The 24621-nt window shown below is 35.5% G+C and overlaps 2 protein-coding genes across 2 annotated transcripts; one reads left to right on the top strand and one right to left on the bottom strand.

Moving 5' to 3' along the window:
• On the bottom strand, positions 1 to 20610 carry LOC133172317 (uncharacterized). Its single transcript, XM_061307178.1, has 18 exons — positions 20560 to 20610; positions 20263 to 20354; positions 19678 to 19736; positions 18491 to 18700; positions 18180 to 18389; positions 17597 to 17711; positions 16232 to 16574; positions 15901 to 16070; positions 15604 to 15690; positions 14474 to 14581; positions 13645 to 13759; positions 8901 to 8976; positions 8558 to 8668; positions 7820 to 7903; positions 7394 to 7472; positions 5839 to 6012; positions 3216 to 3293; positions 1 to 1046 (listed from the first exon to the last, which is right to left on the bottom strand). The coding sequence occupies exons 2-18, from the start codon at positions 20312 to 20314 to the stop codon at positions 208 to 210; spliced, it is 2910 nt and encodes a 969-aa protein (XP_061163162.1). The 5' UTR covers positions 20315 to 20354; positions 20560 to 20610; the 3' UTR covers positions 1 to 207.
• Positions 20611 to 20618: 8 nt separating this feature from the next.
• LOC133172316 (probable RNA methyltransferase Y17G7B.18) lies at positions 20619 to 24499 on the top strand. The gene is made up of 4 exons (XM_061307177.1): positions 20619 to 22295; positions 22544 to 22762; positions 23231 to 23357; positions 23565 to 24499. Exons 1-4 carry the CDS (start codon positions 20997 to 20999, stop codon positions 23984 to 23986), a joined length of 2067 nt encoding a protein of 688 aa, XP_061163161.1. The 5' UTR covers positions 20619 to 20996; the 3' UTR covers positions 23987 to 24499.
• Positions 24500 to 24621: the final 122 nt, after the last annotated feature.

Genomic DNA, 24621 nt, shown 5'->3' with positions numbered 1-24621 from the left:
AACTGCAGTAAATTTATTCTCCAACAATTAAACCTTAACAATAAAATAAACATTTAACATAGTATCACAGATATTTGCTTCAGACCAGTTCCAGTAAATATGAGAACTTTTTTTCTGTAAAACAATAACAACAGAACAGAAACAAAGAACATCAGCAGCACCTTCTATATCAACAATACCTTAAGAACTATAGGCATTTAAAACATTTTATTCCTCTATCAATTCAAAAGGATCAGAGTCTTCATCTGATTGGTTTACACCCACTGCTCCTGGAATTACCATGGATACAGATATGGCTGACTGAGGTTTAGGGACTGTCTCAAAATCAAGGCTCAGGTCCTGTCCCAGATCCTCCGACTGTGTGAAGTCTGCCTCAGTGCTGGGCACGGCCTGCTCCTGGGGGTCCCTCTGACCAGACAAAACATACTCTTCCTCCTCTTCCTGCTTTATGTCTTCGTCCTTCTTCCTTGGCTCAGTTGACTGGTCTGTATGATCCTCTGCAAACTGGTCAGGTATATCTTTCAATTCTTTGGATTCTTCTTGGTCAGCAGTTTTATTAGCTACCTTTTGAACAGGACTGAACTTCTTTTTCTTTGGTAATTTTTTGCTCTGTGGAGCAGGTTTAACAGATATCTGTGCCAGCCTTGTCTCCTCCCCTGGGCTCTGCTCATCAGAATCCATGTCCATGGTGAACACATCAGGGTCCAGTTTGAGTTGCCTGTGGGTCTCAGTATGTACATAGTCTTTAGAGGGAGTCTCATTGTCTGGCTGACTGTTTAGGGACTCTGATTGGCTTTCTTCATCACTGGCCTCAGGACTCCCTACATCTAGGTCCAGTTTCAGTGGTACATGGGATGATGAACATACACTGTGTTGGGATGTCTCCTCCCTATCCGTGTGATTGTCAGTCCCCTGTTGTTCGTGCTGATGCTCTGTCTGATGGTCATTATCACTGTGGTTAGGGTTCTCCATCTTTACCTCCTCACCTCTGACAGCTGTGTTATGACTGGATCTCCTTGATCTACTCATCCTTTCCCTGTGAACTCCTGAAAATAAAATGATTTATCCATCAGTCAATCTGTACCCTCAGTTTCAGCCCCATGGGTCATTGGGTAAAACGTTTTCACATACAGTCAAACCTTGTTATCTCAAACTCCATGTGACTGAGAAAAAACTTCGAGCTATCCAAGGATCGAGATATCCAAGGATCTAGATATTGAGGGTAAAAATTCTTATAGAATAGGTAGTTGAGACTTCCAAATCACTTCAAGATATCCATGGTATTCCGGATATCAGTGTTTGAGATACCAAAGTTCAACTGTAGTTCATAGACAATATCTTAGTTTGCTTGTTATCTAAGAGAGAATCTACAGGTATTATCATATACTGAAAGTGCATGCCATGAATTTCAAAACAGTATTTAATCTGAATCAATCAGTATTCATTTTCTTCTCATGGTAACTGTCAAAAAGTTTTTAGCTCACCTGAGCTGAAAGCTCAAGTGAGCTTTTCTGATCACCCGTTGTCCGTCTGTCTATCTGTAAACTTTTCACATTTTCAACTTCTTCTCAAGATCCACTGGGCCAATTTTAACCAAACTTGGTATAAAGTATCCTTGGGTGAAGGGGAGTTTAAATGGTTAAAATAAAGGGCCAAGTCCCCTTAAAAGGGGAGATAATCAAGAAAAGACAAAAATAGGGTGGGGTCATTAAAAAATCTTCTTCTTAAGAACCACTGGGCCAGAAAAGCTGAAACTTATATGGAAGCATCCTGGGGTAATGTAGATTCTAAATTGTTCAAATCAGGACCCCTGGGGGCAGGGCGGGGCCACAATAGGGAATCCAATTTTTACATTGAAATATATAAGAAAAATCTTTAAAAATCTTCTTCTCAAGAACCACTGGACCAGAAAAGCTGAAACTTATGTGGAAGCATCCTGGGGTAGTGTAGATTCTAAATTGTTCAAATCAGGACCCCCTGGGGTAAGGCGGGGCCACAATAGGTATTACAAGGGGGGAAATCTGGTAAAGAACAGCATGGCCAAAGTTACTCAGGTGAGCGATGTGGCCCATGGGCCTCTTGTTTGTTTCATACTATAAATGTAGGAAAATTTGTGAACATACTAGTAATTACAAAGATAACTTATTATGCGATATAAAAATCCGAAACTATGACAAAATTAACTTCAAATTAACTGAAATAAAGCGTGTATAGATTTGAGCTTCTAAAACATGGCAGTAATGAAGGAAAAAAAGAACAAGTAAGATATCCAAGTGCTTGAAATTTAAACAATAAAATGTTTTCTTTGGTTGTTAGTACAGGAATTAATGTTGCAGCAGTTACAGAAAAAATACATAACCTGCGTAACCTGGTTATGTAAATTTTTTCTGCAATACTAATTCCCATAGTAACAAATGAATAAAGACATTTTATTGTTTATATTTATATCTGTGTTAATAACTACAGGTAAACTTCGTTATCTCGACATCGACGGTACCATCGGAAAATGTCGAGATATCCGAGGTGTCAAGATATCAGAGTTGAGACTTGACGTCCAAGATTTCATTGCATAGCAAAAGACTTCAATATACTTGTAGACTGTAGCTCAACATATTTCAGAATTCCCTCCATTTTTATTAAAAATCTAAGAAGTTATTTTAAAATTCTTGTTTATAATTTAACGTGTTCTTTATCGAAATCATTCTAAATTCACAAAGTTTCAGCACAAAGTTACAGCATTCTTGGGACTGTGAATATACATCAAGATAACCCGGGGTTGTCGACGTTACCAAGGTCGATATATCAGAGTTTTTGCAAATCATTTATATAGTAAATACTGCCGGGACCGCGAAAGGACATCGACATATCCCAGGTTGTCGACACATCCGATGTCGAGATACTGAAGTTTACCTGTATATAAAGTAAAATTAAGTACGTTAAATATTGTATTATTGATATGTACATCACCGTATGTTTCATTGATGGAAGCGCCGCTGCTCAAAATATCTGTATAGGTGGCTTGCTTAGTGGCATTTACTGATTGATAAATGACCATGGTTTTCATCAGAAATAAAGATAATATTCATAGGATGTAAATATATGACTTACGATCACAAGACCACTGACTAGTTTCAATATGTTTGGGGTATTTGACATATCAATGTTTTATTGTAAATATAATGCATGGTACACTGTCACGGCATGCAGTTCTTTACCTGGATTGTTTTCGCTGTTCTCGTCCTCACATTTAACATTCTCCATTTCCTCCTCATCTGACAACACAATGTCTGAGTCTAAAAACAACAAGACATCTCTACAGATTTATTAATTTTTGGGGGTTAATTTTGCAAAACAATGCATAAGATCACAATTAATGAAACTTAAAACATAAATCACAGGAATAAGTCAAAGAATATGATGTCTCTTTAAATTGTATAGTGAACAGGAAAGTCTCCAAGGTTTCAACCTCTAAGAAAGGTAACTCTTAATTAACTCTCCAGACTGTCTAACACATCATCTAAACTACTGAGTCTGTATCAAGTCCTTACCATCAGTAAAACTCTCCAGGCTGTCTAACACATCATCTAAACTACTGAGTCTGTATCAAGTCCTTACCATCAGTAAAACTCTCCAGGCTGTCTAACACATCATCTAAACTACTGAGTCTGTATCAAGTACTTACCATCAGTAAAACTCTCCAGACTGTCTAACACATCATCTAAACTACTGAGGCTGTATCCTTACCATCAGTAAAACTCTCCAGACTGTCTAACACATCATCTAAACTACTGAGTCTGTATCAAGTCCTTACCATCAGTAAAACTCTATAGACTGTCTAACACATCATCTAAACTACTGAGTCTGTATCAAGTACTTACCATCAGTAAAACTCTCCAGACTGTCTAACACATCATCTAAACTACTGAGGCTGTATCCTTACCATCAGTAAAACTCTCCAGACTGTCTAACACATCATCTAAACTACTGAGTCTGTACCAAGTCCTTACCATCAGTAAAACTCTCCAGACTGTCTAACACATCATCTAAACTACTGAGGCTGTATCCTTACCATCAGTAAAACTCTCCAGACTGTCTAACACATCATCTAAACTACTGAGACTGTATCAAGTCCTTACCATCAGTAAAACTCTCCAGACTGTCTAACACATCATCTAAACTACTGAGGCTGTATCCTTACCATCAGTAAAACTCTCCAGACTGTCTAACACATCATCTAAACTACTGAGTCTGTATCAAGTCCTTACCATCAGTAAAACTCTCCAGGCTGTCTAACACATCATCTAAACTACTGAGTCTGTATCAAGTCCTTACCATCAGTAAAACTCTCCAGACTGTCTAACACATCATCTAAACTACTGAGTCTGTATCAAGTCCTTACCATCAGTAAAACTCTCCAGGCTGTCTAACACATCATCTAAACTACTGAGTCTGTATCAAGTCCTTACCATCAGTAAAACTCTCCAGACTGTCTAACACATCATCTAAACTACTGAGTCTGTATCAAGTCCTTACCATCAGTAAAACTCTCCAGGCTGTCTAACACATCATCTTAACTACTGAGTCTGTATTAAGTACTTACCATCAGTAAAACTCTCCAGGCTGTCTAACACATCATCTAAACTACTGAGGCTGTATCCTTACCATCAGTAAAACTCTCCAGACTGTCTAACACATCATCTTAACTACTGAGGCTCTGTCAAGTCCTTACCATCAGTAAAACTCTCCAGACTGTCTAACACATCATCTAAACTACTGAGTCTGTATCAAGTCCTTACCATCAGTAAAACTCTCCAGACTGTCTAACACATCATCTTAACTACTGAGGCTCTGTCAAGTCCTTACCATCAGTAAAACTCTCCAGACTGTCTAACACATCATCTTAACTACTGAGGCTGTATCCTTACCATCAGTAAAACTCTCTAGGCTGTCTAACACATCATCTAAACTACTGAAGCTGTATCCTTACCATCATTAAAACTCTCCAGACTGTCTAACACATCATCTAAACTACTGAGTCTGTATCAAGTCCTTACCATCAGTAAAACTCTATAGACTGTCTAACACATCATCTAAACTACTGAGTCTGTATCAAGTCCTTACCATCAGTAAAACTCTATAGACTGTCTAACACATCATCTAAACTACTGAGTCTGTATCAAGTACTTACCATCAGTAAAACTCTCCAGACTGTCTAACACATCATCTTAACTACTGAGGCTCTGTCAAGTCCTTACCATCAGTAAAACTCTCCAGACTGTCTAACACATCATCTTAACTACTGAGGCTGTATCCTTACCATCAGTAAAACTCTCTAGGCTGTCTAACACATCATCTAAACTACTGAAGCTGTATCCTTACCATCATTAAAACTCTCCAGACTGTCTAACACATCATCTAAACTACTGAGTCTGTATCAAGTCCTTACCATCAGTAAAACTCTATAGACTGTCTAACACATCATCTAAACTACTGAGTCTGTATCAAGTCCTTACCATCAGTAAAACTCTCCAGACTGTCTAACACATCATCTAAACTACTGAGGCTGTATCCTTACCATCAGTAAAACTCTCCAGGCTGTCTAACACATCATCTAAACTACTGAGTCTGTATCAAGTCCTTACCATCAGTAAAACTCTATAGACTGTCTAACACATCATCTAAACTACTGAGTCTGTATCAAGTCCTTACCATCAGTAAAACTCTCCAGACTGTCTAACACATCATCTAAACTACTGAGGCTGTATCCTTACCATCAGTAAAACTCTCCAGACTGTCTAACACATCATCTAAACTACTGAGGCTGTATCAAGTCCTTACCATCAGTAAAACTCTCCAGGCTGTCTAACACATCATCTAGACTACTGAGGAGAGAACTCGGGTCATTAAGTAACTCCTCCACTGTTGTATCATCGACCACCTCCACTTGACTCTCCTTAGATACACCCTTAGATTTCTTCTTGTGTTTACCCTTCAAGGATTTCTTCTCTGGTACTAAAGTTAATCAAACTGCTTTAATTTTTAAAACAATGCTTTAAACGGTTTTTATCAAGTATCTATTTTTTAAAAAAATGAAACACTATTATATTCTTGAAACATAATTATCATTTAAGTATGAAATAACTTCAAAAACAGTCATAATTAGGCTATAAAACCACCGTTATATGGAGTTCTCGAAGTAAAAATCTCGATTAATTAGATAGGGGTCACGTGGTACTGAAACGTCAAAGGTGTCAATGGTCAATTAGAACTCGTAAAGCTTATTGTAAGAAAAATATATAAAATAGATTTTCACGTTAAATAATATACACTACACAATATGGTCTGTGGAAATTTTGACATCAATGATATTCTTTTAGTTATGGACAGTCAATCTTTCATGTATGAATGTCTAGCAGAAAGAAATAACCAAGAAAATATGCCGACAATAAGAGAGGACACCGAAGACGAAGCTGTTGACAACTTGGGACTTCCGACTAAATAGAATGAATAACTTAAGTTTAAATTCAACTTCTTCATTATTTCAATAAACTTTATATAAATATTCTATCTGTTCCAGTGAATATCATGAACTAGAAATGACACTTCTTCAACACTGTTTGATGGCGCCGTACACCATTACGAAGTTCACAACATTCCTACTAGCATGTACTAGATTCTGTGCGACTTTAAAAATGCGTGTTGGGTATTTTTTTCCATTTTAAAAAGTACCATGTCCTTAAAATATTTTATAGTTCAGAAAAAAATCGTGATCGAGCATAAACAATTGTTCTGAATGGAGACAAAGCTCTCGCATTTGCAGAAAAAAGGGCCCCCTTTCACATCTCGACCAAGTCCAGGAAATGTGGAAAAAAGTCTTCCTAAAACCTTTCTTGTGCGCATTTGTGCATCCTAAAGCCACAAATTATACCTTACTAGCTGTCAATAATCCAATTATCACTTACTTATTTACTAACAGGTTTAAGACACAAAGAATGAGCCGTTTTGTATACACAATAAGTACTTTGCTTGACCAGGATTGACACCTATGATGTCAGAGCAATGGTGCATAGCATCGACGATCAAAATATGCATATTAAAAAATTCAAACTTTGAATCGCTGAAACATCAACAATATTAATTTTCTAGCAAAGATTTTTTAAATATTTGATTTAACATGTAAACTTTGTCATATCAAAAAATTTCGAGTCGTGAGAAAAACCCTTTAATACACATATAAATAAGGTGTTTATATATTTTTTTATGTTTGTTTCTGGGGAACAGTACTAGTTTGGTTAGTATTTGCAATATGCAGCACTGGTTTCATGTTTCAAACACAAACTTGTATAAAGTGTTTTGAAAGAAAAATGATATATGGACTGATTTTGTATCATACCATGGCCTTGTGAAGTGTGGTCCTCTTTCCTCCATTTCCCTTTATATCTCTTACAGAAACTGTATGTTTTCACTCTTTCCTAACAAAAAAACCAACATTTCACATCATATACAGCTTTTCACAATTTTAAATATAAATGTTTAAGAATTTCTGCAGTTTTTGTTGTTTGCATCTCTGTTCTGATAATGACCTATTTTTATTATGGTTGATATGATGCGTTCACTGTACGGCATGCATTGTTAAAACATCATATTCATTGTGACCATACATTAACAAGATTTAAATGCCCCCATAATGCACCAAAATAGGTAACAAAGAAAATCAAAGAAAGATTTTGAGTGTTCAAAGCAAGAAATTAAAAGATGTTATTTTTAAAACACAAATCCTAAAGATAATGCACCGGATGCCTCTAAAACTTTAAGTTACCTGAATGTCTAATAGTAGAGCTTGACTAGCCTTGGCTTTGGCTGCCGCAATCTCTGCTTTGTAGCTTGGAATTTTGCTTTTTTTCTATAAAAATATATTTCCACTATTTTAGGTACATCAAGTGTACTAAGATTCTTTCATGTGAAGGTAGATAACTCTGAAAATTTCCATCATACAAAATGTGTTTCTGAAAATTTTACATGCTGCTGCTAATTCAGGCAGAAAACATTAATTCCCCTATGAATTATTATTTGGCCAAGAGATTCTTAAGTAGAATGTCAGAACATCCAAGTCAACAATTTCTGTTCAGCAAGCTTGTCTGTAAAGTTTGGCACTTTAATTATTGATTATTTCTTCTCTAAATCATAAGTTATTAATTGACCCCCCCCCCCCCCCCCCTTCACATAAAGCTGTTGCTAAGTATGTTATGATGTTGAGGTCTGTACACCTTATAATGAGGATTATTATACAAAAATTTGGATAGCCCCCCTTATTTATTTGTTTTGAAACAAAAGCAAACAAAATACAGGAAATAGGTAAGTCCTGAGTGACCCAGATGTCCCAAAGCTTATCAAGGAATGATGAATAACAGCTCTTCTGCCCCCCCCCCCTCCCCAGTCTCTGTTCATCCCTCCATCACCCTCTTAATCCATCTCCACAAAAGTTTTAACTGTATGTAAGGAGTTAATAGAAGTATGCAAAGTCTGACAGAGTTTATAGGAAGAGGTGTGTACTTACAGATAGCAGTAAGCAATTCAGATTTTCTTTTCCTATGAATGGCAGGATACAGGATGTTCTCAGCCAGGCTCTTGATACTCGTTCATCAAAGAACACCACGTGATAGTGGCTCTAATAATAAAAATAATGCCCTTTATTTATACAGGATAGAACTATTAGTTTACAAAACTGTTAACACTGTTCTGTAAGATAATTACATAATAATTCACAGATATGTTATTATTACAACATATATTAACTTAAAAAGACAACTAGATAAGATGGTGCATGTAAAAATAAACAGTGATGACAAATTAGGTGACAGTATCTTGCAGTCATTTACAAAAAAAAAAAATAAACTTACTGGAAACATGCTCTCTGGGTTCTCCAGTTCAAAATAATATTCACTGTCAGGATCCATTTCAATCATTGCTGGCCACCTACACAAGAGAAATTACTTGTTTTAAACGTACTCTATATCTTTTCTATGTGACCAATACATCCACTGCAGGAATACAATGTTCAACATGTATACCATGTGTTCATGATATTTTATTTTATTCATGCATACTTTGTGAGGTGCTAGATTGGTATACTGCAACCTGACAAACTTTATAATTACATTTCCTGCAGTGGCTACTGGTTACATATATAACTGAATATGCTAATCAATTTAAAGACAGATGATATGCCACCACAATAATAGGAAGGCATTACTATTATCTTATTGATCACTGTTTACACAAGCATTTGATTCCAAATAGAGTCCAGAAAAATCCCAAACTCAAATAGTGTCATATAATTATAGACAGATTTGAAATACACTTGCTGATTGAGTGAACTATGTCAATCCTAGAGAAGAAAATCCTGAATTTTGAAAGTATAACAAGAGGCCCAAGGGCCTTAACGGTCACCTGAGTACAATACAACAATTTAGAGGATCCATAAACTGAAAAATGAAGCTTTGTTGCCCAAAAGCAAGAAAAATAGTATGATTAGCATCAACAAAATAATTGGTCTAGTATCTATCTGCCCCCCCCCCCCCCCTCAACTATCACTATTCCCATGCAGAATACAGTGGCTTCCATTTTATCGGATAGCGGTTAAACGAATATTTCGGCTATTTCAATATAATATCAGAGCAAAAAAAAAAATTTATTATATATCTATTAATAATTTCACCTGATATTCTGATGAGAAAATATTGGAATTTCGTTTTATCCGATACAAAAATTTGGACGATCATAGTGTTTTTTGATAATCAGCACCTTGTTCACACCTCCAACTTCGTATGTGAAGCCTTTGTTTACACAGTTTGACACCAATTACCTTGACTGGCTTGAGTACGACAATGAGGGGATTAGTTACGGCTGGACGCACACAGGCACCTTACCTGGTGTCAACAGTGGGCATAGTAAATAGATATGTTTTGATTACAGTTGTGGTGATCAGCTTTGGTTCAATGATGCACTTGTTAATTATGACAATTATTTGTAATTTTTTCGGCGTGAAATTTTAATTATTGAACTGATTAGCTTGTATATGACAATTTGCTTGGATAATGAAATAAGCCTATTCAATCGTTTAACTTTGTCAATTGGCTTAATATTTATTCACTTTTCAGTGCAAAATTTATGGTAAAAATCATAAATGGTCCGTTCTATAAAAAATTCATACCGTCTTTCTCCACATGGCTATCAAAATCTCTCTTCAGCAGACAAGAACGAGACTGGTAAACTCACACACAGTATAAAATACGTAACCGTATTAAAGAAACAAATAAAAACGAAACAATTACATATATTTAATATTTTTGTTTATTTTAATTTTAAAATCTATCCAGGGAAAAATAGTTTACGGTTATTAGTCAAGCATTTAGTCTACTTCCGTTTCCAAAATGGCGACCATCGAAGAAGGAATGTAAACATGTGCTGAAGAAAGATGGCAATAACTATCAAAGAATATATTCTATACGTCAATTTATTTGAAAAAAAAATTCATATTAAATTCATAAGTAAGTGAAATAAATTATTTTTAGTAAAGTCATTAAGAAAACATTAAGTTAACATGTCAAAAGAAAACGAAAGTGCAGGCTTGAAATTTGCTACGATGTATTATCAGTACATGTAGCTCTATACATCTATCTTTGGACTCGGTATGGAGCAATCGGCTATTCTAATTTTCGGCTATTCGGATAAAACTAGGCTGACAACTTGACTATTCGATAAAACGGGAACCACTGTATTAACAAAATGTCTATCATTTAACCCCATATTATTACTTCCTCACAATGGCCTCTCTTGGCCTTTGAAGAACATTTAAAAAGATATGTTGTTTTTGTCTCATTTTTATTTTTCCATTATTTCCAAGTCATTAAAACTATGAAAGTACTTTTTTATTAAACAATAACTTATCTTGCATAATTCTCTTATTCTTATTAAGCTTTCAAATACATTATTTACATTGATTAATTATCAAAGGTGAATGGCAAAGAGGAACAACTTTGCTCAGCAGAATACAACTTAATAGAGCCCTGGCCAGAACTAGAACACTTTGACTAAATGGTCCAGGTGTTCAAAATTCTGATAAAAATACCCTTGCATATTAAAACTTTTACTCTGTTTGCCTTGACCATACCCAGAAGCATAGAAGATTTTCAAAGAAATGCATTTTCACCATATTATTAAATAAATAAAGCCCCATCCTTACCCCAGAACATCTGACCCACTGGCCACAAACTCACAATTCTGGAAGAAGCACCCTTTCTCATTATAACTATACGCTTGTTTCTTTACTTTATAACCAGTAGTAGAAAAAATATTTTGAAAGAAATTATGCATTTTCACTATATAATCAATAAAGCTACCCCCCCCCCCCACCAGAACCCCTGACCCAAGGGCCATGAGGCATTCTTCCTTATCATAACCATGCACTTCCATTGTTTGAAAAATACCCAGGCGCACAGAAGAAGATTTTGAAAGAATTCATGCTTTTCCCTTTATAATCAATAGAGCCCCACCTTAACACCAGAACCCCTGACCCAGGGGCCATGAAATTCATAATTTCTGAGGCAGCCATGCTCATCATAACAATGTACTTAGTTTATTTAATATCCAGTAGCAGAGAAGAAGATTTTCAAAGAATTAATGCAATTCTACTATATAATCAATGGAGCCCATCCCTAACACCAGAACCCCTGACCCAAGGGCCATGAAATTCACAATTTCTGAAAAGGCAGTCATGCTCACCATAACTATGTCCTTAGTTTATTTAATACCCAGGAGCAAAGAAAAAGATTTTCAAAGAATTAATGCAATTCTACTATATAATTAATAGGGCCCTGCCCTAACACCAGAACCTCTGACCCAGGGGCCATGAAATTCACAATTTTGGAAGAGACACTCTTGCTCATCATAACTATGTACTAAGTTACTTTATTTAATACCCAGGAGCAGAGAAGATTTTCAAAGAATTAATGCATTTTAACTTTATAATCAATAGAGCCCCGCCCTAACACCAGAACCCCTGACCCTGGGACCATGAAATTCACAATTTTGAAAGAGGCACTCTTGTTCTTCATAACTATGTACTTAATACCCAGGAGCAGAGAAGAAGATTTTTAAAGAATTAATGCAATTCTACTATATTATCAATAGAGCCCCGCCCTAACACCAGAACCCCTGACCCTGGGGCCATGAAATTCACAATTTTGGAAGAGGCACTCTTGCTCATCAGAACTATGTACTAAGTTAGTTTATTTAATACCCAGGAGCAGAGAAGAAGATTTTCAAAGAATTAATGCATTTTCACCATATAATCAATAGAGCCCCGTCCTAACACCAGATCCCCTGACCCTGGGGCCATGAAATTCATAATTTTGGAAGAGGCACTCTTGCTCATCAGAACTATGTACTTAGTTACTTTATTTAGTACCCAGGAGCAGAGAAGAAGATTTTCAAAGAATTAATGCATTTTCACTATATAATCAATAGAGCCCTGCCCTAACACCAGAACCCCTGACCCTGGGGCCATGAAATTCACAATTTTGTAAGAGGAACTCTTGCTCAGTATAACTATGTACTAAGTTACTTTATTTAATACCCAGGAGAAGAGAAAAAGATTTTCAAAGAATTAATGCAATTCTACTATATAATCAATAGAGCCCCGCCCTAACACCAGAACCCCTGACCCTGGGGCCATGAATTTCACAATTTTGGAAGAGGCAATCTTGCTCATCAGAACTATGTACTAAGTTAGTTTATTAAATACCAAGGAGCAGAGAAGAAGATTTTCAAAGAATTAATACATTTTCGCTATATAATCAATAGAGCCCCGCCCTAACACCAGAACCCCTGACCCAGGGGCCATGAAATTCACAATTTTGGAAGTGGCACTCTTGCTCATCAAAACTATGTACTTAGTTACTTTATTTACTAACCAGGAGCAGAGAAGAAGATTTTCAAAGAAATAATGCTCTTTCACTATATGATCTATATAGTCCCACCCAGCACCAGAACCCCTGACCCTGGGGCCATGAATTTCACAATTTTGGTAGAGGACTCAATGCTTATTACAATGATGCCAACAGTTTAACTGCCTGATGTCCAGGAGTAAAGAAGAAGATTTTTAAAGATTGCATTATTTTTGGTGGTTTTAGCCCCACCCCTCAGGCCCCAGGGGGGCAGGGACCATGAAATTCACAATTTTTGTTCCCCTTCACCCATAGATGCTATATGCCAAATTTGGTTGAAATTGGTTAAGCGGTTTCAGAGAAGAAGCTAAAAATGTTCAAATGTTAACACACGACGCACACCGCACGCCGACAGACGAGAACGGATAGCAATAGGTCACCTGAGTGACTCAGGTGACCTAAAAAGCCAAGGCATTGTGAGGGGTGGAACAAATCAGAAAAGCTTGGAAGCATAGATGCTTGCACTTGTTATGGTCATTTTCAATTGTTACTGACCACTGACACATCTTGTTTTTGATGACATACTGCTATAAAGCAAATCCGGAATTTATACATACACTATATCAAAATTTTACACAGTTTTACTAACTGCCATGCTAAAAAGCAAATGGTGCAGCCATTCAATTCTATTTCCTACCATGGGAATCCTGCCATTTTGGCCCAAACCACAGTGCCCTCTGAGAAGGTGGTATAGATGTGTTCCTCTTCATTGTATTCCTGCTCTGCTTTATCACACTTGTTGTAATCCTCATCTATAGAAACAAATTCAGTACCATATACATCTGAAACCTTTACCAGAACTGAATTTTTACCAGAAAAAAATTACTCTTTCCAGAAAGAAGTGACAGCACAAGGATTTTCCACTGCCCCGAGTAGGGCCCAATTTCGGCCCCATTCCCAATTGCAAAACCCTCCATTTTTCCCCAAAATTCCACCTCAATTTTTCCCTAAATAATTTAAGTTTAAAATTCAACCAGAATCAGAATTCTTACAAAAGTACAGGAATGCAATTCACAACAAATGATATGTAAATGACAATTTTTATTGCTTCAATGAACAGAATGGTTCAATTTAAAATCTGTTTTGGTAATAAACTTTATTCTGACGCACTTGTAGAAATTTAGTCTTACTTGTAATAGCACATAAAAAATTACCAATTTTTGATAAATCGTTGTAAAATTCCCAATTCCTAGGGACCAGGCCCCATTCCCAATATGATATGGAAAATCCCTGCAGCAGATATTAAATACTTTTTACAATATGCAAATTATAACCTAGGAATATTTGAACTACATGGGTTCTATTCAATTACAATACCAATACATGTACAATTATCTTACACTTTCATACAGGTAAAATCATAGAAGTCCAATAGGTCAGTCTACACCTTTCATACATAAATAAATTAATTAAAAAACTTAGTCAGCTTCATCTTATTTTTTTCCAATTACAGCATATTTCACTACCTTTATTCATGCTACAGAACCAGTCTTCAGGCAGCTCTGATGGATCTTTGACATCTGACAGGTACCTCCACTTCTTGCAAGATTTGTTACAACATTGTACCCAGGTTCCTGTCCAACAAAGGCAAATAAATACATGTATAAAGATTTTCTTTAAAATGCATTATTGTTCTAACTACTTTTTATCTTATAATGAAGTACATTTTTAATTTTTGTCCAATTTCCAGCACTTTTCAAACTCAGAGTTGTGGAAAACAAAACTGCCTGTTGATCATGCCAGCAGGACCAATTTAAAATGCTTGTGACCTATGAAAACAGCATTGCTTTCTGTCCAAATGACTGGTATTTTTTCCTGAATGCATAATTTTCTTATAAAATAAAAATTTATAGGGTAAAGCTCATTCCTTTAAATCATATCAAGGCTATTTAAAGCAAAACAAGCATGGCCAAAGAGTGGTCCATCATATTTTGTGACTTATTATTTGGACTGCCTCTCGTCAGTTGGAATCACTGGCAGTCTAAAAAAAGTTTAACTCTGTAAAGAAGAACTTGAAATTGGTTCTTAAACTTAAATCAATAGTTTAACATAGAGCAGTCTGTTCTTAAGAGGTTTTTTTGTAAGTTAACCAAGAAAATCAGTGGAAGACTAAAACTGTCATAACAAAACTAAAACCCCTGCGGAGCAACTAAAAAAATACGGCTTACATTAAATGAGCCAAACTCTTCCATCTTGCTAAAGAAAAAAATCATTGTAAATTCCCTTGGACTGAATTGTATGAAAATGTAATAACTGGTTGAAAAGGTTCTAACTCCTCTGCTCAAAAGCAATCTTTGTGTTGAGTATAAAAATAAAACCATCAACAGTCTAAGGATCAAAATGTCATGGCCCAAGCCCCAAGGAACATTTAATTTCTTAGTTGGGTTACCTTATGCCAACAGCAATGGCATACAATAATGACATATTTCTTGGTCTTAATCACCTGTTTATATCATGTATGACATCACAATAATATATGATAAAAAATCTCGCTCATTTGTCTCACATGGGTATCTATACCACTGACAAGGAGAGAAATTACCTATTTTTACCTGTTCTGATTGTATAACATAATGATTTTACACTCTCAGCTTACCATACTGAAGGACATCTCGTTCCATCATTCTCTGTTTACGATCTACTTTAACTTCTGGTTTCTTTTCTGCTACAGGGATTTTAGCTTCTAAAAATGTTTCCAAAAGTAGTGCAATCTATAGTCTCTGATATTGTATACATGTATGTTTATGTCATAAAAGATTTTATACTACCAAAACAAGATTACAATGTTATGATATGGAGCTCAATGTAAGCAAATGTTTGTGACCTTTTATGCAAAAGATAAATCCTGATACAGATACTAAGTATAGGCTTTACAAAGGATTTAGACATATACCGAGTGGTCTCCCCTGTTTAGAACTCTTGCAACTCTGCTCTTTTTTGTTCTGAACAGTTGAAGACTGCGAGGTTTTACACAATAAAGGCCTCTGTAGAGGTAAGTCAGGGGATCTGACTTTAACTTTCAATGCAGATTTAACTTTCTTCTCCTTGGTTTTCTCTAAACTTCTGATAAAAAATTAATTCATGTGTAATTTTTTTCTTCTTTAAATGTTGAATTATAATTGTAAAATTGAAACACTGTAGAAAGTCCAGTAAACAGAGCTCTAGCTATTTTCTTCTCTTTTTTTATATTTGACTGTTTATTGCACTATAAAGAAGTAAATTACTTGTTTTTCTGTGACGATTTTGGGGTCTTATTTTCTAGCACATTGTTCTTTTTGGCTTGTTTTGGTCTGTTCTCCTTGTCTTCCTCTATACAGCTTCTCTTATCCTCTGACACATCAGCAGAGGGGCTTAGTACTGGAGAAATCATCTGTTTACTCAAAGTGAACTTGACATCCTGGTCTTTTACTGCTTTAGCACTGTCTCCTGACTTGAATTCTGGCCTCTTTTTTATAACATGATGTTTGTCTTTATTAGGTTCTGTTTTCTGCATGTTAACTGTCTTATCCTTGTGAGAAGGTAGGGTTGATTCAATGCTACACCTTGATCTTTTGGAAGAGGCCATCACTGGAAAACAATTTTTTTTTAATTATACTGATCTCAAGAACATGATGATATGTGAGTACCTCTCCATTCCTTAAAATAATGCTGTTATATTAAAGAAATTGGGACAGTAGGTTTCCTTGTAACAAATATATATACAAAGACATTGAAACATATAAATCTCATGTTCATCTTACTAGTTTCAACCCACAGGCACTTGTTTCTGTAATAAATTTTTTGACCCATAGTATAATAATAACACAAGGTATCCAACTCCATATTACATGGAGTACCCCCCTCCCTCAGAATCGCACTCATTTACAATTTCAGAGGACATGCACTGGCAAACTGTTTATACCTATGTCTTCTACGATAATTTATCTACACAACGATATATAGCATGCGTGTCTTTATTTTCTTTTATCCCCGTAAACAGCGTCAAAACTCTGCTCGGCGAGTGGAAGAGTCGAACTCAACCATGAAATGGTATGTGCTAATCCCGGGCAGAGAGCAAAATTAAAAAATGAGTGAGTTTAGAAATTCAATTCCAGTGTTTAAATATTGCAGTGAATAAATAAAATTTGTTTACCTCTCATTTTTCATTAAAGCACTACGATATTTTTCAGATGTAATTTTAAAAACAGATTTTTAGCCAATCAAAATCTCTGCCCGAGATTAGCACATACCATTTCATGGTTGAATTCGACTTTTCCACTCGCCAAGCAGAGTTTTGACGTTGTTTACGGAGATAAAAGAAAATAATGACAAGCATGCCATATATGGTTGTGTAAATAAATTATCGTAGAAGACATAGGTATAAACAGTTTGCCAGTGCATGTCCTCTGAAATTGTAAATGAGTGCGATTCCGAGGGAGGGGGGTACTCCGTGTAATTCGGAGTTGGATACCTTGTGTTATTATTATACTATGGGTCAAAAATTTATTACAGAAACAAGTGCTGTGTTTCAACCACAACACTGAAATTATTCTTTTGCTAAATCCTCTCATCACACATTGTATTGATTAAGATGTTCAGATATGTCTTACGATCCTCCAGGGTTGTGTTCATCACTCTGTTGATGGCATTTCTGAAGATTTCCTCATACTCCTCATCACCTAGGGAACGAACAGGAAGTGGTGGCCTCTTAACTGTATTGGATTTCTAAAAAAAAAAAAAAAAGTGTTGTTCAAATCAGTAGGAATAAACTAGTTTCAAGTTTACTTATTTCATTGTTCTTAAAATTTTCTACAATTAAAAATATACTTTTAAGTCCAGATGCAGCTGCAAGATAGGAAAAAAGCAACTCAATTACTAATACGAAATGGTCACTAACAGGGCTCAACATTAATGTTTGTCCAATTGTCTGTGACCAGTTCATTTTGTGATTGGATAAATCCATTAGATCAGATAAGCGACTTGTTTACCTTTATGGAACACACTTATTGGCAACATGTCCGATGGACAAGTTGATATTTTAGTTAATGTTGAGCCCTAACCATATAAATGCAATCTTTAAAATAGTTCACATAAATCCACATCATTTAAAAGTATATGGCAGATTTTACAATACCCTTGATCCTCACGAGTTTAAATACATAAATAATTTTTTAAAAATCTTTAATAACTCACACTAGCTGATTTGGATTCTTCAGTCCATATATCATTTAATGAATGTTCTGTTTCTGCAGACCTAATCTCTTCTTCATCTATCTGTACTGAAGGTGCAGACAGTTTCGTTTCATCTTCATCTACCCTTGTTTCTACTGAGGAAGATTTTACCCCATCCTTGACCTTTATTTCACAGTCTTGTTCATCATTTCTGAGATTTGTCTCCTTTCTCTATAGGTAAGGAAGTTTTAATTACTTAGTATTGAACAAAAGGATGTTAAAGCATTTGTCAGCAATTCTAACCACGAGTTTAACCTCTGATGGTACAATACCTGTCCTTTCTGTTCACTGGCTTTCAAACCTATTGACATAGACTTCTTTTTGCTTTTCTTCTCTGTAGGTTCATCAGATTTTCTTTTCTTGGTAACATTTATGCTACTTGAAATTTCTCGATTTTCCTTTTCCTGACACTTGATGTCCACAGTATCTTGAGATATTTTTATCTCGGCACTTTCATGTTTGGTATTCTTCAATACTTCTTCCTTGAAAAATAAAAATAAATTCAGAATTAGTGCATGAAAAAAGAGGCGACTCTGAAACTCAAAGTTCAAGAGACCAATAAAATAAACTTATCCAGATGAAAAGATTTACAGATATGGATGAGCAGAAAAAATTCTGCACATTTGTCAACATTTTTTTCAATATCATACAGTTCTTTATAACTATAATTAATGTGTATTTTTTTGTTAACTCAGTTTTCCCTCGAATAATTCACAGCAAATTCTGTTAATTTTTGTTTTTTCTCTAAACAAAAATAGTTCAATCAATTATAATCATGTACCTACAGTTTAACCACAACATATATACTGGTGTCTCATAATATCGCGGTACTTATTTCTTTTGCGTAAAAAAGTTATTCCAAATTCTTACAAAAACTTTTCACCAAATACTATTCATAAACCTATCAATGGCTTAACTTTTTAGTTACTAATTGATTTTCTCAGCTTTCTTCGTTTATTTTGTAATCTATTTTTAAAACAGGAAGTCTTATTTACCTCCTAAAGTGGGGAGTCTCATTGTATCGCGGTACTGAAAAACATGGAGGCTTGGCACTGTCACGAAGTACAATTTTTTTATTTTATGATGTAAATCTACACAAAAACTTAACAATAATACAAACTTAAGGCTTTCAAAATATGAACTTTATTATGGATTTTACTTGGTTATATATTCATTGGTCTAAATAAAATAAAAATGGGAAATGGAAATCTATAAAATTTCGTTTTATTTGAATAAATATTTTTCCAACAAGTGTTCCATACTTTTTAACTATCACAAAAGTCAACATTCAGATGACAGACAGATAGTTCATCAACAAAAAGGATATGAACTATGTATCCTAATCTTTGGAAAATACCACGATACAATGGAACCCGTGATATAATGAGAATTAAGGATAGAGGAATATTTATCCAAAATCAACTACCTTTAATCATTTAGTTAGTCTGATTTACCATACCTTAACATTCTTTTTAGATTTCTTTGATGGTTCTGAAGTTGGAGTAGTCTTCACTGGGGCTAAATTTAAATGTAAAATTAAATCTTTTAATAAAGATTGAGCTTACTAATTGACATATATATTCTACTGGTTTCACTCCTGCAACTTTGGCAGATTTCACAGGATGGTGACCAGGTGATCGAAACCTACCCGTAATCCCCCTTTTCCAAATCAAATTTTGGCATTAGATAATCTTGATTTTATTATGTGTATCTCATGCATGACTTTCAATTAACTGCTATTTAAATCAAAGTAAACTCATACATTGTGTAACAATCCATTTAAAAATGCCATATTAGTTACCTTTTTTTTTAAAAAAATAATTGACCCCCCTTTTTTTCGGGGGGGGGGGGGCAAAACTCTTGGATCCAATCTCTAATAACTATCATTTTTTTATTGCTATTATTTTTTACAATTATATCAGGGATCTATAAACTAACAAGGTATATAAGTACCTGGTAATATCTATGGATCTATCCTTGGATTCTTTGTTTATATGATTATAAAACTTGAATAACTTTTCAAAACTTAAGAAAAACAAAACACCTGAAAATCCTCTCTTGGTTGTTTTCTTTGGTTGAGGTACCGAATCTTCCATACTGACCAACCAGTTTTCAGTTATAGTTAATGCACGTCATCTATATCATATTAATGGAAACAAGTAAATATTTAACGTGCTCACCAGAGTACCTGGCCTCGATCTCCTCCCAAAATGATTAAATGGTCATTTGTCGATCGTACAGTAAAGATTAACAGAGCTGATTAAAGATCTTTGAAGTTTGACGTAATTGTAAACAGAAAAGATTTAATTTAAGTTAGACATTTGTAATGTTAGTACTCAACTGTAGAAGTTATCATCTAGCTTTGCAAAGTATAATCTGCACAGTCTGAGCATCCAGACGATTATGCCGTTTCCGTTTTACCCATAAATCGCCACGAGTAAACATGCGCACTAAATAATTACTATCGATGGGCGCCTGAAGTGTGGGGAAGGAAATTTTGTCAGTTGGCGAATATAAGCGCATATATAGACATTTCCTCTTTTATTGAACCATTTGAGGTGGCAATTGACATTCATAATCCTATATTTTGTGACAAGGTGTGTGACAATTTGTGTTGTTGTTGAGAACATACGTGCAGAAGTTGGAGTTAGTGATTGACCGATAGGTGGCAGTAGAGTCGTTTAGTTTACTCGCAACACGTGCGCGATGTAAACAAAACGCAACGAGTACGTTAGGTGAAGTGATCGTGGTGTGATATGTTCACAGTGTTTCTGAACAATGAGTGTGGAAGTGAAAACGCCGACGAGAACACAGTTTGAGCACACTGAATTTCAGTGTGGTGAAAAAACAACCCCAGAGCTGAACTACAGTGCAGAAGATGATGATCGTGCCGCAAAGTTTGACTTTAAGAAGGAACAAGACAGCCAATCCAAATCACAAAACATTGGATATAGAAAGAGAAAGGCTAGTCATGCCAGTAAGAATGACTTAACAATTCAGCATGGAGGATATAGGAAGAAAAGGTTTCGATCAGAGAGTAACATAGTGCTTCCAACTAAGTTTTTACTAGGTGGGAATATTAATGATCCATTAAACTTAAACAGTTTAAATGATGAAACAATAAATGAACTCCTTAATCAGAAGACTCCCCAATCTTCTCCACTTCCAACCCCCCACCATCGGAAGGACATAGAGGTGACAATCCCCATTAACATTAATGATCCTCTGAATTTGGACAGTAACGAGGATGTCTCGTCTAATAAGAAGAAGAAGCGGAATAAACATAAACGAAAAAGTGAGGATGCACCATTACCGCAGAAAGAATCGGAAAAAAGGCGAGGATTGATGGAGGCTCTGAAAATTGAGATAGATGACACTTTTCCTACTGCTCCAGTGGTGCAGGAGGATTCTCCACAGAATGAATCTGTCAAATTAAAATTTAAAAAACCAGACACAATTGTATCCCCTGTTATACCTCAGATTTCACCAAGCAGTCGCCGTTTCCGTCGAAGAACATTAAGTATGAGCGATGCAAGACCAGACCAACAGCCGTCACAAAGTACATCAAGATCCATTCTGCGGACGTCCCTTAGTCCCCCCAGGCAGTCAGCATTAGAAATTGAGGACTTCACACCTGGGAGAAAGTTCAGAAGACAAGTAAGCCAAAAATCTGACAGATCTCAGAAGAAAAATCGAAGAAATAAGAAATTTATATATGGAAATTATAATCGATACTATGGGTATCGGAACCCCGATGCTGAGGAAGATCCCCGACTGGAGTGCATGAGAGGAGAGTGGTTTGAGGGGAAGGATGTGTTAGATATTGGATGTAATGTAGGACATGTTACACTGACAATAGGGAAAAGGTTTCATCCTAGGAAAGTGGTCGGAATAGACATTGATCACACACTCATTGCAGCTGCCAGAAAAAACATCAGGAATTACATGTCCAATAAATCAACCGAGGTTCAGAAATACCCGCTGTCAGTACCGATTAACTATGGTCCCATTGCCGCCCCCGCTGTATCCCATAATTCACAGAATCCAGGTTTCCCTGCCAATGTAGCATTTATGAAGGTAAATTCACTCTGAGCCTTCTCTTTTATCCATATTAGAATGGTACTTAAGCATAAATATATTCATATGACAAGTAAATGTAAATGTAAGACAAGTGCAGAATGTTAAAAAAAAGTAGTTCTTGCATGAAGAATTCAACTTTCATTTATGGAATTGATTGAAATCAAGCAATTTAATGAAATTTAAAAAAAAAAATGGCTAAACTGATTGATTTGTACCAAAGTAACTAAATTGTTTTTATGTCTTAGGAGAACTATGTTCTGGAGAGCGATGAGCTGGTTGATCTACAGCACGAAGAGTATGATGTCATTATGGCTCTGAGCCTCACAAAGTGGATCCATTTGAATTTTGGTGACAGTGGACTGAAGAGGTTTTTCAGACGAATCTTCAAGCACCTGCGGCCTGGTGGTAGACTCATTCTGGAACCACAGCCATGGTCATCGTATAAAAAGAAGAAGAAAATATCAGTGTGTTTCCTAGCTGGTTTTCTTTTTCATTTTTATTCCTGTAATCTATAAGATTGTGTAATGCTGGGATACATGATTTACCTTAAGATTATCTTCATTTAAAGTTTTTTTTTTCTCATAAAAAATTATTTAGATAAAGTCTATTTTAAGGACACAACTCTGCTCTCTATCAAATGCATTTTTGCAATTTTCAAAAATTTCAAGCAAAGAGATGCATATACCTGACAGCACAAAATTTGAGACAAATCATTGTTAAAGATAAAAAAAAAATTAAATGAAAAAATATTGATTTATCAATTTTAGTCTTACCTCTGTTAGTGAACAGAGTTTATTTCTCCTCCATAGAACAGTGAAAGTTTACAGAATTATTAAAGGAAAAGTATTTTTTTTACTATGAAACAAGATTAAAAGTAGAAAGACTGTGTTTGAGAAAATGATTGATTTTTTTTTTTATGTTTATGTGTTAAGGAGGAGATTCAGAAGACTTTCCAGGAGATTCAGATGAGACCAGCTCAGTTTTCAGATTATCTTCTATCCAGGGAGGTGGGATTCACAACTTGTGAAGTTATAGACATCCCCTACCACAAATCCAAAGGTATGCAAGAGTTATCTTTCTTAGAGTATGAGAAAACAAGATTATAAAAGACGCTTTCCGATTAAGTTGGAATAGATTTGGATTAGCAATCATTTACACTTTGCCAAAGTGCAGATACTTTGAACAAAATAAAATTACATGAACCAATTACAAGAAGGTGGAAAAATGTTATCAGAAATGCAAGAATCTGTCTGGTCTTTTATTTAGGTTTTAGAAGACCCATCCAGATGTACAGAAAACAAGAAACTGCACACAGCAGTCCAAAACAGGATCTGCAACTCTCACAAACAGCAACAATAGCTCACAGCAGCCCAAAACAGGATCAGCTGTCACAAACAACAACTATAGCTCACAGCAGCCCAAAACAGGATCAGCTGTCACAAACAACAACCATAGTACAGAGCAGTCATAAGGGAACCAATAAGGAACAGTTCTCACAAAGAACAACTATCTCCCACAGCAGCCAAGACGGAACTAGCCAATCAGAAATCAGACTTGATCTGGATATAATCACCCAATCAGAAAACAGCTCGGATTTAGTGACCCAATCAGAAATCAAAGTTGACTTAGAGGTGTTCACCCAATCAGAAAATAGACTGAATCAGGAGAGGAGCAATAAATCAGATTGAAGCACAGTGCAGAGTTTAGTTATTTGAAGGATGATGCAAAAACTAAAATTCTTGGAAGAGCAAAACTGCAAATCACCAGGAGAGACTTTACAACTTCCACAAAATATATTTTTAAAATATTACTGCTGAAAAGTGCTGAATCATGAATAACTTCAATTTTGTCAAAAAAATTGTTACAATGAACAGTGCAATATATTTTGATTTTGATAGTATCAGAGCGTTAAGGTGGCATGTGCCTGATTTCAGTTGTATCAGAGAATTAAGGTGGCATATGCCTGATTTCAGTTGTATCAGAGAACTGAGGTGGTTGATGCTGAACTGACTGGACCTTGTTGCTGATCCATTGTTCCGTGTCACAGAAAAAATGCAGTGAACTTGTTAACTGGCAGCTTCATGTTAAATTCTGTGCATGATTGTTCCATGTGTGACATGGAAACATTACAAACATGTATGTAATTGTTCTAAACCTAAACAACATATGCTATAAATTTGAAATACAAAAAAATGAATCTTTTTCAGACTTTGTCAGATTTTAAATTCCAATAGGAGTGTTTCTTTCCTATGATGAAAAATTGAAAATGCATGTCTTTAATATTTATTGGCATGTGTTCAATTTGAATATTTAGGAAGTATTT

Source organism: Saccostrea echinata, unplaced genomic scaffold, assembly GCF_033153115.1.
Source record: "Saccostrea echinata isolate AGI-Se365-2 ecotype Australia unplaced genomic scaffold, CSIRO_AGI_Sech_v1 ptg000054l, whole genome shotgun sequence".
Classification (NCBI taxonomy): domain Eukaryota; kingdom Metazoa; phylum Mollusca; class Bivalvia; order Ostreida; family Ostreidae; genus Saccostrea; species Saccostrea echinata.
This window is presented reverse-complemented; position numbering and strand designations above follow the sequence as displayed.